Below are 16,069 nucleotides of genomic sequence, written 5' to 3'. Positions count from 1 at the left end.
CGAAAGTTGCTTTACTTCAACAATCGCAGACCGAGCGCGTTAACCGCTGCGCCACCGAGCTCCTCGACATATATTCAATATTTAATTACAATGGATATCCGCAAGTAACATCGAATTCTTAAGAATGACGGACTGTCCAGGTTACGTTCCCCAAGAAAATATAGATAGCGTTGTACATACATAACATAAACTGCCTATATACGTCCCACTGCTGGGCACAGGCCTCCCCTCAATCAAACGGAGGATTACTAGTAATTAAAAGATCTCGATCGCGAGGCGGAGAGTATCCGTTCAATACGCAGTAATATTATTATTCTGCGTAGAAAATTCCCAGCCATACTAATAATATAAATGGGAAAATGTATGTGTCTGTCTTTCAGGGCATAACTGAGCCACGGATTCACGTGTTTTTTTAAGTGGAGATAGTTGGAGGGACAGGAGGAGCTCGGTGGCGCAGCGATAATCGCGCTCGGTCTGCGATTGTTGAAGTTGAGCAACTTTCGCAAAGGCCGGTCATAGGATGGGTGACCACAAAAAAAAGTTTTCATCTCGAGCTCCTCCGTGCTTCGGAAGGCACGTTAAGCCGTTGGTCCCGGTTGCATTAGTAGTCGTTAATAACCACCAATCCGCACTGGGCCCGCGTGGTGGTTTAAGGCCCGATCTCCCTATCCATCCATAGGGAAGGCCCGTGCCCCTGAAGTGGGGACGTTAATGGGCTGGTGATGATGAGTTGGAGGGATAGAAGCACATAGGCTCTTTTTTGTCTCTTTCTAACCCCCTACTGCCCTGAAATGGGGGGGTGGAAGTTTCTATGGAGCATTCCGCATATTTCAAGGTTGGAAGCTAATAATTGGTATGCGGACTAAATGTGACCAACAAAAAAATCTTGCATCTTTTTTTTTGGAAATCTGCCCCGAACCCTTTCAAAGAGGGGGTGAAAGCATAAAGGTGAGTATATAAATGAAACGCTGCAGTCCGTCTAGTATTAGAGTTTATTATTGAGACCGCGGCGCGGCGTGTCAGGCGAGAGTCGCGTGCGAGCGGCCGCGTCACCGCAGGAAGCAGCGCCGCCCGCGGGGCACGCGCCCGCCGCCCCACCCCATGCCACCTGCGGACACCACAAACACAAGCTCACGACTATATCCCAATCGGGGTAGTTAGAGGTACAGGTAGAAGCAAATAGTGACAATCGAGACGAGCTCAAGGCGCGACCACCTGCTACCATAAATTATAATCATTTAGGAGGAGTGCTGACGTGCATTGAATTCGGTCGTACATTTAATGCTAAGATCGGATATGTCAGTCACTTGAGAGCACACGAACGACGCTCTTTAGTTGTCGAGTCGCTGTGGCCGAATACGGTCAGGAAAGGATTGAATTGATAGTTAGCAACATTCAGAATGTCCACCAATTAGAACGTTCAAGGTGGCCGTATAGATAGTAACATGTACTTAGTTAAGAGACTTTTTGTAATTATTTCTTTTTATTTTGGTGCAATAAAGTGTATTTGTATAGTAACACTCTAAGTGACCAAAAACATCGGCACAACCTGCGTGTTCGAAAAGTTGGCAACAACCTAATCGTCCAGATTCGCGAGACGCTTACAATGTCAAACAGTTCGGCTCAATTATCTCGACGTAAATATAAAAACATTCACTGCGCCAATGGTATCCAAGCAGTCAAGATGTTCAAAAATCATATATGGACCGTTAAGTTGTTGGCAAATTAAGAACGAATTAAGTTGTTGGCAAATTTTTGAACACGCAGGTTGTGCCGATGTTTTTGGTCACTTAAAGTGTTACTATCTATACGGTCACCTTGAACGTCGTTAATTATTGGACATTCTGGATGTTGCTAACTATATGTATACCTTGACTGTCACTAACTATTTGCCTCTGACTGTACATCCATCGCATGATGAACTTAGTACCCACATCTCCGCAAGGTTTCTGTTAGACTGTCGTGATAAGTGAGCACAAATTTATTCATAATACTGGTAATACCTGGTACATATCGGGGGTAAGCAGTAGTTTACCTACATAAACATAAAGTTACGCCTGTTATCCCTAATGGGGTTGGCAGCCACTAGTAACAACTTGCAGCCACTGATGACAAGATAGATAATGAACCTTATGGTGTCAAACGATCAGTCCATCGTCTATAACAATTGCCCATTGTGTTAGAAAAGACACAACCCCGCTGTCAGGTTTTACGACATGCCCGGGAAAATAAGCAGCTGAACGTTTTCTATGTTTTTTTTTATTTTATCCCGGGACCCACTCGGGGTATACTCGGGACAACAAGAGCATCGTGCACTATTCTGTTTCATTACTATGAAGCATATAACGATGTAGGTTCTGGTTGTCTAGTCCTCAAGGGATGTAGTCATGATGAAATAAACCAATAATTGATAAATACGATAGATTGATTGATAGCGTGAAAAAGGGGAGACCTATATCTTGTATACGTTAGAGAGTTAATATCAAGTGGTCCACTGGTCTGAATCATCCCCCTCAGTATTGTAAAGATCTCCTAGAGGAGAGTAGAGGAGAAGAGAAGAAGATAAAGAGAGTAGATAAGAAAAAAAATAACAGGTATCACACGTAAAAATAACAGGCCATAAAAAGACACATTGTAACAACTTTGCTATGTAACATTTTCTACATTGCGCACTTAATTTTATAAGCGCCGATTACAAATTGCAATATTGCTTTTTAGAAGAATGAAGATAAAAGCTACAAGCTCAAATGTAGGCGGCAGCACTGTTGAGTGTTCCTAAATTTCGACAGTACTCCATATTGTGCAGCTAAATTTCGTGATAAAATGTGGAGCAACATGGACTGTATCCCGTCTGAAGGATGACTTACTTTAATATAGTATACGTAAACGCTGCGCAAAGGGTTACAGTGTAAAAAATACACCAACTTTACAAAAAAGGTTATTATAAAGTTAGTGATTATTTAGAAGATATGAATGCATGGTATTAACTGCCTGAGAACTGATATTAGGCAGCTAAATTACTCAATTGTATACCAATATTTTATGTTTATTTTTATTTTTTTTAAAGAACGTCTAGGGCCCTGTGCAGAGGTTTTTCTTGCAGCTTCTTTTCCCCGGCTATACAGGTTGTGAGAAGCTGCAGTAGTTTTAGGCGGATGAGACGTTCGCTATGTAAAATTGACGATTCAAATTGTAACTATGTTACCTACTGAATAAAGATATTTTTGAATTTTAATTTGAATTATGGGCAACTGTCAAATGTTAAAGACACTCAACAGTAGCGACACCTGGTGGGAGAGATAGGCAGTTCTTATCCTCATTGTTTCGACGTGGCGTTTTTAGTCCCCCTGAGAAATAAGAAGTATGACGTACTCATCATATACTGGCTGGTGGGCGGGAAGTGGCCGAAGTGTTGTCCGCCCATCTCCCACGCGCCGCGGCCGCGACTGAAACGATATTATGAATTCAGAACATCCCTAGTATACTCGCAACCCGGACACAGACTTCTTACCGTATACCGTATAAGCGCAAGAGAAACAGACACTCCACACTCGCTCCCTTACTCCTTATGGTCATTTAGATTAAAGTGAGCCCCAACGAGTGTTAGGTATGGTTGTGACATTTAAACCCACCCGGACTTACGAGCGGCATAAGAGGGCAACGCGCCTGCGCGCCTTTCCAACATTACAGCAACAGGACTGCGCGCCGCTACGAGGACACTGCGACGATCTCGGCGGAACAGCTGACAACGCCCATTTTTTCTCTTATTTTCTCAAAACTATAATTACCAGTTTTTACAGTCCACTGATAGTTTTATTACGACACCAGAGTAGATAACCCTTGTAAGTGATAGGGCTCTAGTCTCCAATACAGGTGGTGCGGCGCGGAGTGTCCGTTCTATACGTAGTATTATTCTTTATTCTATGTTATAAATTAGATGACAATTCAATAAAATGACATAGGTACTCTTCACGAAACGTCAAAATAAGAAATTCCTATGGAACTTGTAAGAAAATAGTTATAAGTGTAATAAATGTGGTCAAATAGTACTTTGTTAGTTACTCGATTCTTGAAAAAAAAAATAACGAGATAGTTATTTGATCATTATAGATTGGTTTCTTTGTAAATAAAGAAAGAACCATGTATTATTTTTAGGGTTCCGAATGTCAAAAAATAAAACGGTACCCTTATAGGAACACTTGGACAACAAAGTCCGCCTGTTTTTATACATTTCTAGATTAGCACATAAAGTGCTATTTATTTATCTATGATTCGGTCACCTACGCATTGAGGGACTTTCTAGGCTACGTTCTCCCCCAAAAAATATAGTTGGTGCTGTAAAAAAACCATCGTATTACTAATTTCATAAATAAAAGACATACATATATAAGACATAAATTATCACGTTAAATCTCAACAGCGCCATCTATATTATTTTTGCGGAATAGCCCGGAAACTTTCATACTCTTTAAAAAATGGCAACAAAACGCACAATCATGGCGCGTCAACTTCAAACAAACAAAACGCCTCAGTTGTCAGTTTCGTTTCCAACCATTCGCCAATGGCGCGTGCAATTCAAAATTATGTAAATTCAGTGTAAAAAGAACTATAAAGTGTTGATGGTTTCCTATATCTTGTTATCAGTTTGTGCTTTTTATCAGTTTGTCATCGTAGCGTAGGTTGAAATATTGTCTACTTGTTGCGATTGCCGAAATTCGTGAAGAGGGTAGTTACACCCACATCATCATAACATTCCGGAAAGGTAATTATCAAACTAATTTAACTTTTATCTTATTAGATGTACCACGTAAAGACACGTTTTATAATTGTGTAGATTATCAAAGATAAATCATAAAATAATAGTTTTTTAAATATATTTTTACTTTTTTTTTTAATTACGAACAAAGAGTTGACTTTTATAAATGACGCCATTTTTTTGTTTTTCAATCAAAATCGTTTTTTGTTTTTCGTCTTGTGAATAGGATTTCGTTTGACTAGTTTGTCATTGTTCCCTATTTAATAATGTGAATATTGAATCGGAAGACGAACTAAGTACCCATATCCCACTGAGGTTTCTGCTAGATCAACCTTTCTCTCTTCCTCGCGTAGCCTCTTCTTCTATCGCGTGTCAGGGTTATTATTGAGCCGCCAAACGCCCCTGATATGACTCATTTAACAAAACCTACTTACACCAGTAAGTAGGAACCCGGACCACGGCTTAACGTGCCTTCCGAAGCACGGATCATCTTACTTTCGCACAATCGGGTGATCAGCCTGCAACGTCCATGCCGAACCAGGACTCATAGTGATTTTAATGATATGTCCCCGCCGGGATTCGAACCCGGGCCTCCGTATTGTGATTTGAACGCTCAATGACTGGAGCACGTAGGCCGTTTACGTAGTAATGTGCGACAATGAATAGATTGTAAATAAATAAATAAATAAATTGTCCCGTGCGGCGCGTGCGTCGCGGCGGTACTCACAGGTGGCGGTAGGCGGCGGGCGGCGCCGCGCCGGCGTAGCGCGGGCCCGCGCCGCGGCGGGCGCCGCTGGAACAACAATATAAGGGTATAGTTACTCGTATACATTACGTTCATGCTGCCGAATAATTGATCATCGATTTATCGATTATTTACCTCTAAATAAGCTAAATATAGATCTGTGATTAAATCGATCATATTGCGATTAATGGATTATGAATCGATTATATTGAAATCATAGATAGTATCGATATTTAGATTATTTAGGGTATACAGTCGATTATCAGGCAACACTAGATGTAGAAAAGAGGTGTGTATGATTATAAATGTAAGGTGTGGCGTGTTACCGTTGTATGGGCTGCGGGTAGGGCTGGCACAGCGCGGTGAAGTCGTCCACGTGCAGCGAGGGCGGGCGCGACGTGTTGGGCGGCCGCGAGCGGAACGCGTCCCCGCCCGCCTCTGCGCGCACCGCCCTGCACCACGCCACTGGGACACAACACGCCTCCTTATAACCTCTACCTTCTTTTTTCATGACATTAATTCAATTCATAACACTTTATTGCATATAAACACAAAATTACAGCTGATTCGGCGTCCTTATTGCTAAGTAGCAATTTCTTCCAGGCAACAAAAAAAAAATTAAAGGATTTAAAAAGTCAATAACTACTTGGCCAGACAAATGGGGAGCACTGAAGGTACCAAAATTTTGGAGAGGCCTGAAGGTGCCCATTTTGGCTGGAGCCTCGGTTCAAGGCGTCGTCTGAGAGAATTTATCGACCGTAGTGGGCCGAAAGTGATAAGCACCGAATTGATATTCATATCAATCAGGTGATTCAACGAACAATGTCCTAGTGAAACAAAGCATATTGTAATAAATAGTGTAGGTATATGGATAGCGGATAGTGTATGGTGGATGGCGGATTTTGTATGACGGAAAGTGGAAGGGGTATGGTGGATGGTGAATTGTGAATGGTGGGTCTTGTCGGGTACCTGCGGGCCGCTTGTCGTCGCTGGGCGGCGGCTCCTGGCGCGCGTCCCTGCAGCCGGCCAGGCGCCGCACGGCCCGCAGCACGGCGCCCGCGCCGCCGCTGGCCGCCAGCTGCGCCTCCGCCAGCGCCGCGATGTCGCACGACGACTGCCCCACACACGACACGCGTCAATACAGCACTACGCCTACTAAGTCACCGCACATCTTTCGTCCTCCAAGTTGAGAACGTTACAGAGGCGTACTGGTTTCCTTTGTTTCTCATGCAGTCTCTCAGTTTCAGGCATATTACCAAGCATAAGTTGCTCTATGGTGTAATGACTGCACTTTCAAAAGAGAATTACTGGGTTCGATTCCGAACAAAGTGTATTCAGAACACGAATATATACTGTGTATTCCTCCGATTAGAGGGAGAAAACAGCGCAATAACTATAAAATATTTCAACATTCACCTCTTTGACGTGATTTGTCTTAGATTTACTCCGGACGACTACTTGGACGAACATACATACATGAACTCATGCCTATTTCCCACCAGGGTAAGCAGAGACTATGGAATTTCTTTCGCTTCTATCCTGATAATTCAATTCCAAATTCCATACAATTCAATTTGGAATTCCATTTGCTTCTTGGATTTATTTTGGCCATAACATAAGCTCACTATATTCCTAATTGAGGTAGTCAGAGGTACATTGATCGCTTGATGATCGACTATGCAAGTTGTGAGAAGCTGCAGTAGTTTTTGGCGGATAATACATTCGGCAAAAAATATATTTATGTATAAAATTACAATTCAAAGTGTAACTATGTTACCTTATTAATAATGATATTTTTGAGTACGAGTTTTGAATAAAACACTCACCAACTGTTCATGATCATTAACATCATCGTCCCCTCCGGCGGACGGCACATTCAACCAGTAACTGGACGTCAATCGTTCATCACTGGCTTCTCCTATAGCATACACAGTGCGCGCGGCGAACTGCGCGACGAGCGGCTCGGGGCTCAGGGGCGAAGGCTCCGCGGCCTCCAGGGGCGGAGTGCTAGGCTCCTCAGGGGTTGTCAACTTCTGCAGGTGTGATGATAAGAAGCCCGCGTTTGCTATCGCGTCTTCATCGGCGTTGCGTTCCTGGAAAAGGTTTAGAAGTATCGATTAAATTAAATTTAACGTGAAAAAGAAATTACCTACATTCATCAGAGAGATTTCGTCTTTTATTAGAATTTATTTCTAAAGGTTAGGTTAGAAAAAAAATGCAAAAAATTCGACAGCAACAAATATTAATAACGCGAGTCGATATGTATATGTCGATATGTGTGCCGCGAAATTTTGCGTTTCATTTCTCTGGTTCCCTATGTCAGCAATAAAGTCTTTCTTCAAAATATGTTCAAAAAGAAAACTAATTAATACAAAAGGTTTTTTTTTTTATTACAACTAGTAATTGGGTGAAGGTAAACTCACCTTGAGTGTCTTCTCCAAGGTCAAAGCTGGATGATCTTCCTCGGTTGGCGAGTAGCCCACAAGATCTGCCATCTCTGCAACAGTCAACACTGATTTCCTGCCCACTGCACCCTCCCCTTCCTCGCCTTTCAAGATCCTTATTAGGTCAATATACAGACTCAAACACTCCGCCTTATCCTCCCCTGAACCTTCCAAAACCCACTTGAAAAACTTCCCTAAGGACTCCCGACGTTTAGCCACAAATTTCTTGAACTGTTGGAAGCCGTATTCATGCTCTGTTAACACAAAATACGCTCTTAAAATAGCCGAAGCTACTGCGCAAGTTTTCGTTGTAGATTCCAGGCAATCCGCTGAAGCATCTAAAAATGCTGATAAGGCGTCTTTATTGGGTAACGAGTTGGCTAAGATGAGTTCTTGAGATACGTTTAGGGGTGTTAGAGTCACTTCGGCATCACATAATGCGGCTAAGGCGTGAGCGGCGAATTCCTGCGCAGCGGCGTGGTCGCTTGCTGCGTTTGCAAGCGTCAGGATTCCACAGAGAGCTGATTGGACGTCATTGGATCGTGGGCCGCCCGCACTCATCGCGTGAAGCACCGCGCATTTCACAGGTGCATGCGACACTAGACAAGCCAAAAACCCTAGCACCCTCGCTCCACTAGCCGTCGCCGGTTCTCCAGGCTTCAATTCTCTTGTAACCGCACCTACTGCTGCCCTTGCGACCGTCGCGGCAGTGTTCGGAGCTAAATCTGCTATCTGCACACAAACTCTTCTCAACATGTGAACTACAGGTCTATATGTCGACATGCAAATAATCTGAATCAAATCTGTCAGGTCGTTTGATAAAGCATGAAGATGCGCTGACCAAAGACGTCTCTCGTTCGATGCATCAGCAAGTTCTCTTTCTGTTGGTGGTGATTTGGTCTGCATAGGTAAAGGCAGAGGAAGAAGTTCAGAGAAGATTAACAGTCCGGGTACGAAGGTATACGGAGCTGTCATGGTGTAGGAAATAACTTCGGAACATAGTGAAGTCCAAGGTCCTCGACGAATAGAGTCTCCATCATTTGCATCGTCAGCTATTGGTTGAGCATATGCTAGTAATGCCCTTACGGCGGCTTCGGCAGCTTTTGCGGCAGTTCTATAACCTACTGATCCAATAGGAAATGCTTTCACTATTCCATAGGTCTTCAGCAAAACGGGCGCAGCAGTCAAATCTCTGAACCTTGGACCGCGGCAACGAACGACTCGTGCTAACATTTCATCCAATAAGCTTAGACATGGCAGTATCATTTGTGCGAGTTGAAGGCCTTTTGAGGAAGCAAAGAATGATGTGTGCATACTGGGCTGGTCAAAATGTGTCGCCAATCGGTCCAAAATTCCTGCCAAATGAGCAACACCGTCTAGAGAAAATAGTTGAAGGACATTGTACTTATACTTTAGCTCAACATACTCGTCAGTAGCTGATTCACAAGCTATGGTGATGTTTTTATCATAGTCTGAGATACAGAAGTGTCTCAGGATTCTTAGGCAAGTCATTAACTCTCCAGGCAAGTCTGCTGAGTGTTCCGAGCTAGCTTTGAGAATTTCCACACATTCCGCCATGTCATCTCCTGAAAGAAGATTCGTTTTCTCGACAGGTTTCAAATACGGTATCACTTCCTGTAGTACACTAGAGACACTAGGTTCAAATCTTTCATGTTCTTTCGACACGTTGATAAGTCTTTGTCCGTATTTCTTCAAGAAGGGAACATTGCTTGAATAACGAACTGCCGAAACTATAAGTTCTATTGCGTAGCCTTTTGCAGGCGATTTCTGTTTTGAAGGAGAGTCGCTCTTGTTCTTAGTTTTCAAGCTGTTTTCAAACACTTCCATGAGACAGTCCGCATGTTCTCCCATCACTATGACGTCAGGCACCGCAGTCTTTCCGATGCTTCCGAAGCTCAGGCAGTATAATGATTGCAATCTATCTATCAATTCGTTTTCATCAGATTTACCGGCTTGCAAGTCGGCAATAGAATGCAAATAGTATAATGCTTTCAATCTGTACGCCATTTCTAGTCCCAAAATTTGGAGATCACTGTAAGAACTCAAGTCGTGTGGGTAGATGAACTCTTCGTTTTGTCCGTACGGTTGAACCAAAGTCTTGAACAATAGCTCACTCATTTCCATGTTTTGATAAAGAAAGTTCAGTCCATTATAAGAGTTAATTAGTTCGTAAATGAGATCATGAATTGGACTGATCACAACTAAATTGTTGCAAGTTGTTGGACACGTCATTAGGTAGAGGCACGCTTCCAAAATATGAAATTGATGGAAAAATTCTAACAGGATTTCGTTGGAACATTCCTTGTTTATTTCGAACTGCGCTGAAGCAGGTAGGAACCTCTTTGGTTGAGACAAGTGGAAGCATTGTGATCGATACATGTATAAAATCTCTGCCATCGCATCCACTATGAATTCTATGTCACTCTCTGACAACTCCCTGTCCTCTCCTTTATGTGGTTCTGCTTTAACACCGAAATTGGATATCAAGTCATGTAGCTTTGTAAGAACCTCGTAGATATTTAGTTTCTTAATTAATGCGCTTATGGAAAACTTGATCCTACCGAGCGGATTAGTCTGCATAACAGATATGAGAGCTTGATACCCATTCATGGGCTTTCTATCACTCTCATTCTGCTTCTTGTCGAACTTGGGAAACATTGTTTCTTTCATAAAATGTTCCATGGACACTTTCGATGATAAACAAGAGTTCAAAGCTTTCAGAATCATTAAGCGAATGCTCAACGCCATGTACTCTTTAGAATACATCTCCAAAAGTAACATGGGCACATCAATGCCAATGTTTAACAGAATTGTCATAACTTCGCCATTATGTTTGTGTGAGACCAACGCTTCAGCTAGGCGAATACCACATTTCATGTGTCTTATTTTGTAAGTCGGTTGTTGCTGGGCCAAAGCATACTCAAAATTAAGTCCAATCTTACAAAAAGTAATAAGAAGATCGTAAATATCAGAAAATTCATTCGATTCATCCTTATCTTTATCAGCGTTGAAGATACGCACTATGATGTCAGTGTTTTTACAAATATTGCTCAGGGCGATGGCTATTTGTTCGCATTGGTGAACCCACTCTTCTCTTGCTACATTGTCAATTTCAGGGAATGTATTCGCGAGGAACTTTTGTTCTCTATTATTCGCAGTTTTCGTCATTTCCGATATCTTAAACAGATCTGGACTCGCATCACACAGCTCATCGAAAGTTACGTTTAAAACGTGTTTGATTTCTTCTTTTTTCCCTGTTGGCAACACATGAACTTTGTTCATGAATTCATATTTGTTCCAGTCTGCTTTGTAAGGGTTAAAGTATTTGATGATATCTTCGACTCCGTCATATTCGTTGACATCGTATTCAACTTCCATGTAGCCTGGACCTTCGATATCGTCGGGGATGTCCTCATCGGAGAGAATTGGCTCGAATTGTTCCGCATCCATAGATCGATCATCTTCTTGATTACGAATTGGAGACTCTATTTCCTTTGTAGCTTGCGTTGCGTTATCGACGATCTGAACTGTAACTAGGCTAGAATGCTGAGGCTCCACATACGGAGGATTCTCAACTTCCTGTGAGGGACTCCTTATTGAACTCTTATGTCTGTAACTCTGATGGTAGAACTCAACTCGAGGTATCTGTTTTCCACTCCTGTCATAATCTCCAGTGTCTTCAGATCTGATTGAGTTAATAGGACTTGACGCTTCTCCTTCTCTTGGAGATACTGGTCTTCGACTGCTTTCACCAGGCGGGGTCCGGGGTCGTTTTCTAGGATCGTCTCTACTGGGCGATCTGCTGTTATAGCTGGAGGTCCTGATGCGGCTGTAAGGCGAATGTCTCTTTCTATCATAGGGCGCCTGCTTTTCGTAAGATGGAGCACGCCGTTCATATGATGAACCTCTGCGTTCGTAGGATGGTCCACGTTTTTCGTACGAGGCTTTACGTTCGTAGGACGGAGGGCGCTTGTCGTACGGTGAGCGACGTTCATATGAACCGCCCCGTGATCGATCGTATGAGGATTCCCGGTGACGTCGGTAGTCATCTTTCTTGTACGAGCCGCGATCCCAGTCCCGGTCGCTGGACAGACGTCTGTCGATGCTACGCGACCGAGAACGACTAAGCGGGCGGTACTCCCCTTTGACGACATAGTCTCTTTCTCGACTGCGAGATCGCGAATGATGTCGATCCATCCTATCCAGCTCTCTGCTCCTCTCTCTATGCCTCGACGACTCTCGACTGCGTCCCCTATCTAACGACCTTCTACGACTCCTTCCATCTCTCCTATCCCTATCTCTGTCATGCTCTATCGAACGCGGACTGTGCCTAATCCTATCCCCTTCTCTTTCACAGCTCAAATCACGTTTCTCCCACTCGTTGTCTTCCAGATGGTGGTAAGTTCTCGGGTCTTTTGGAGGTTCATTATCATAATAATCGGTCCTGTACATTTGGTTGTCGTAGTTCTCAGGATAATTAGGTGGTCCATAGGCATCTGGGTTAGTAGTGGCAACATTGCCGGTGTATGAAGGTATAGGGTTGGAGTTCTCCTGGTTCCAGTCACTAGGTGGCACATTGGCTGGAGGCGGTACATCCCTGGGGATAGCCTGTCTCTGAACACTGGGAGGCGGGTTCACGCCCACTGGGGTCTCAGGAATAACTTGAGTCAGGTTGCCATACACTGCCAAGGTGATAGTTGTGTACCAACCTGAAAATAGAACAATTAAGATTTAAAAATATTTTGAATTTATTATGATATAAAACAATTTTATTGGGAGCAATGAGTAATTAATTAAATTATTCACTTAAGTTGAAAATTTTTAGTGAAAATAAGAATAAATTAAATTCCAATTAACAAGATCAAAATGTTATAAATAAATATTATGAAAATATCCTAGAAATGTAAATAGAATAGAATAATAGACATAAAACACTTAAATCATTATCTAATCTAATGAAAAATCTAAATATCTTATCTATATGGAGAAAACGTAATAATAAGTTCGACAGCAACTAGTTCAGGTCCCCAAAACAGCCCATTTCAGGCCGCGTATATCTATATTCACACTATTAATATAAATGTGGAATGTACAGAGATTATTTAATTTGCCAAAAATCATTATTTCCATATGGATTATAGAATACAAGTGTTCTGATAATACCAAGTACTGTAATATTAAACACAATCAGCCTAAGAACAATAGCCTAGTGCTTAATATACTCAAAATTTATTAATATTGAAACCAAACTAACCTCGCAACACAAGCCCATCAGTGGGTATCCGGGGCTGGTCCAATCCGGAGCCAGACTCCATGTGAATCTGTCCATTCTGGCAGTAGTCCAGGCTGCCTAGGGCCTCGAACGTGGACGCCCCTGGCTTACTAAGATCATTCACGAAGAAGTCTATGTGAAATTTAGTAGGATTCGTAGCGCCCAGACGAACGCCTCCAGGAAAATCGCCTTCCACACGAGCCCCCAGCGGTATAATACGGATCTCACGCACGTAAACTGACTTAGGAAACTGCACCAAGTCTAAATTCAGCTCCTGTAAAAAAGATTTTCACAAATTACAAGATGATATCGCGATATTTAATGGCAAAATGGAGTGGATAAAAGTGCTATTACCTCGCTCGTATCGTGTGAGAAAGTGTCAAAGAACAAAAGATCAGGTTGTTCATTAGTCGCCATAATGTTAATTTTCCGTTTATTAACACTATTCAATTGGAAATTGCATATTTTATTCACAATTTAAGCCGAAAAACAAACAAGCACTCGCGTCGATATTGACGTGACGTTTTAATTGACGTTTGTAAGTCAGTGTTTCAAGTAGGAAAAATTTTTTTTTTTTTTTGTTTTAGTTTTCCCCGAAGGGTAAGGCAAAGGGAACTATGCCCATACAGCCATGTCTGACGTATTTTTTTTCTTGATGATTAATGAAATGATGAAAGGTGATGATGATGAAACCTAAGCCCCCACCCTCGGAGTAGACTCCTACTCCGAACCCCAAACGAATTAACTCAAAAGTCCGCATAAACTTTTGAGCTATGAAGCGGCTTCCCGGCACGAAGCGAAAATAGGCAGATACACTTTGTTTATTGAATACTCCAATATAATAACACTCGCGAATGTCTTCCGACTAACTTAATGCGATCATTAACCACAAAACACCACTTTTTATTAATTATTTAGATTACTCAATGAAGAAAGCAACTGTCCCGTTCCCGTTTCCCGCCGAAAAACTCAAGTAGGAAAAAAATAATGTTGGTGTGACCAGTATTTTGCGACTTTATACTATTAGTAGAAAAAATATTTAAATAAATAATATTTTTATTTTTATAAGAAACGGAACGTACTATTTTTAAAATGAAATTAAATACAAAATTAATGTACTTGATATTTTGAACTGTTAAAATTGAACCAACCATGTTCATAGTATAAACAGCCAATATTTCAATCTAAATATTACCCATTCATTTATGGCCCATTGGTGCCCACAAATGATCAGTGGAGTAGGTACCTACCTATCTGCTAATACTCCACTAGGCCACCACCAATCCACTATACTCAGCACGTCTTACTTAGATATTTGTGAGTTATGATAAACAAACCTCATGATAAACAATCATGACGTAAACATTAATTGAGTATAGCCCGTAACATTAGGTACAAAGTACATTATCAGCTTTTTACCCGGTGTTGTTTATTACCGGAATAGGTACACAAAAACTCTATTGGAGGTTTATTTGTGATGCACAAGGACGCAGAATGGAAATACCCGTAACATTCTGTTAACTTAGTGATAAGTATCTAAGTATTTGGAAGCAGTATTTCTGAGAAGTCGATAATGCAAATGCCATTTTTATCTTAATATACCTACTTAGAACCAAAGAATCAAAACTTGCAGTGTACTACAAGATACTTATGTTCCAAACATGAATTCAAATTAAGAGCCATTCGAACCTGTGACACTACAATGTAAATCACGCGTTCTTCGAACAAGGCTATCATGGATAAAACGGTTCTATTCCGTAAGTAGTAATAACTATCTATTCATAGGTGGGTAAATACCTATCCTGTAAATTCCTTGTGAGATAAACTTTTGTTTTTTTTTTGTTTCTGTGCTCTTCTGGGAGCGAATAAGAAACATACCTAACACGTTCAGATCCTTGTCTTCTCAGTCTTGTCGTAAAATCCGACAGCCGGATTGTCTCCTTTCTAACATGATGGACAATTGTTATGAGAGATATCATATTTATCTCGGGACGAGTCAACAGTGGCTGCCATCTGTCCTTATTACCTACTCGTGGCTCTGTCCACAACATTACGGATTATAGGGGTGAGTGTGTGTATGTATGTAATATAGCATCCAGATTTCTTCATGTACCTGTGTTAGGGACACCGTAAGGAACTTTTAGGGATGATTCAGACCATGATTCTGAGTTGATATCAAGTGGATTTTACCGTTCCAAAAGTATGGAACTAAAAATAATTAATAAAACCACTAATTTTCCAATAGGAAATTTCACTTGATATCAACTTAGAATCATGGTCTGAATCATTATTCGTTACAATGTCACGTTCTGTATATACCTAGTTCATTATTATAATATGTTTTCCAAATCGTGAACATAAACAAACATCTTTAATACGTCGTTTGAATTCCACGAACTAATAAAATAAGTAAATAAACTACAAAATGGCGTTGTGGTCGCTGCATCATTATTTTTTTAAGTGTGAAGGCGGTTAGTGCCAGCCGGTGCCAGCACCTTAGAGGAAAACAATCACTATACATATACATTATACAATATGATAAGGAAATATGTTTTTATAAGATGCCATTGATATAGTATCAATTAATATTGTAGGTATTTATTAAATCGAATATCAGGCGTGCCTGGGGGAGCGATTGTGTGCAGAAAGATATGTGTGGGAAACATGTGAGTACGGAAGAGATCCGTAATTCCTAATGGAGTGAGCAGAGCCACAAGTAAACAAAATACAACTTGCAGCCACGTAGACACGACGGAGCCCACTGCTGGGCACATCCCTCCCACCCCCAACCAATGGGTTTAATTCAAATTAAAAAAAAAACTTTAATCAGT

General features: G+C 41.5%; 1 protein-coding gene across 1 annotated transcript; it reads right to left on the bottom strand.

Moving 5' to 3' along the window:
- Window positions 1–974: 974 nt before the first annotated feature.
- Window positions 975–13,750, bottom strand: LOC126372429 (protein virilizer). Its single transcript, XM_050018174.1, has 9 exons — window positions 13,593–13,750; window positions 13,221–13,512; window positions 7,925–12,675; window positions 7,328–7,594; window positions 6,471–6,615; window positions 5,828–5,966; window positions 5,484–5,549; window positions 3,373–3,446; window positions 975–1,108 (listed from the first exon to the last, which is right to left on the bottom strand). The coding sequence occupies exons 1-9, from the start codon at window positions 13,653–13,655 to the stop codon at window positions 1,050–1,052; spliced, it is 5,856 nt and encodes a 1,951-aa protein (XP_049874131.1). The 5' UTR covers window positions 13,656–13,750; the 3' UTR covers window positions 975–1,049.
- Window positions 13,751–16,069: the final 2,319 nt, after the last annotated feature.

This window comes from Pectinophora gossypiella, chromosome 14 (assembly GCF_024362695.1).
Source record: "Pectinophora gossypiella chromosome 14, ilPecGoss1.1, whole genome shotgun sequence".
Lineage (NCBI taxonomy): Eukaryota > Metazoa > Arthropoda > Insecta > Lepidoptera > Gelechiidae > Pectinophora > Pectinophora gossypiella.
The sequence above is the reverse complement of the archived record's forward strand: the minus strand, read 5'-3'. Positions and strand labels throughout refer to the sequence as shown.

Excerpts from the sequence above, each read along its gene's own strand:
- LOC126372429 (XM_050018174.1), bottom strand. The coding sequence starts at position 13,655 with ATGGCGACTAATGAACAACCTGATCTTTTGTTCTTTGACACTTTCTCA. Across the intron at positions 13,513-13,592 it reads TCTCACACGATACGAGCGAG|GAGCTGAATTTAGACTTGGT; the intron begins GTAATAGCACTT and ends TCTTTTTTACAG. Across the intron at positions 1,109-3,372 it reads CACCAGCCAGTATATGATGA|GTGGCATGGGGTGGGGCGGC; the intron begins GTACGTCATACT and ends TGGTGTCCGCAG.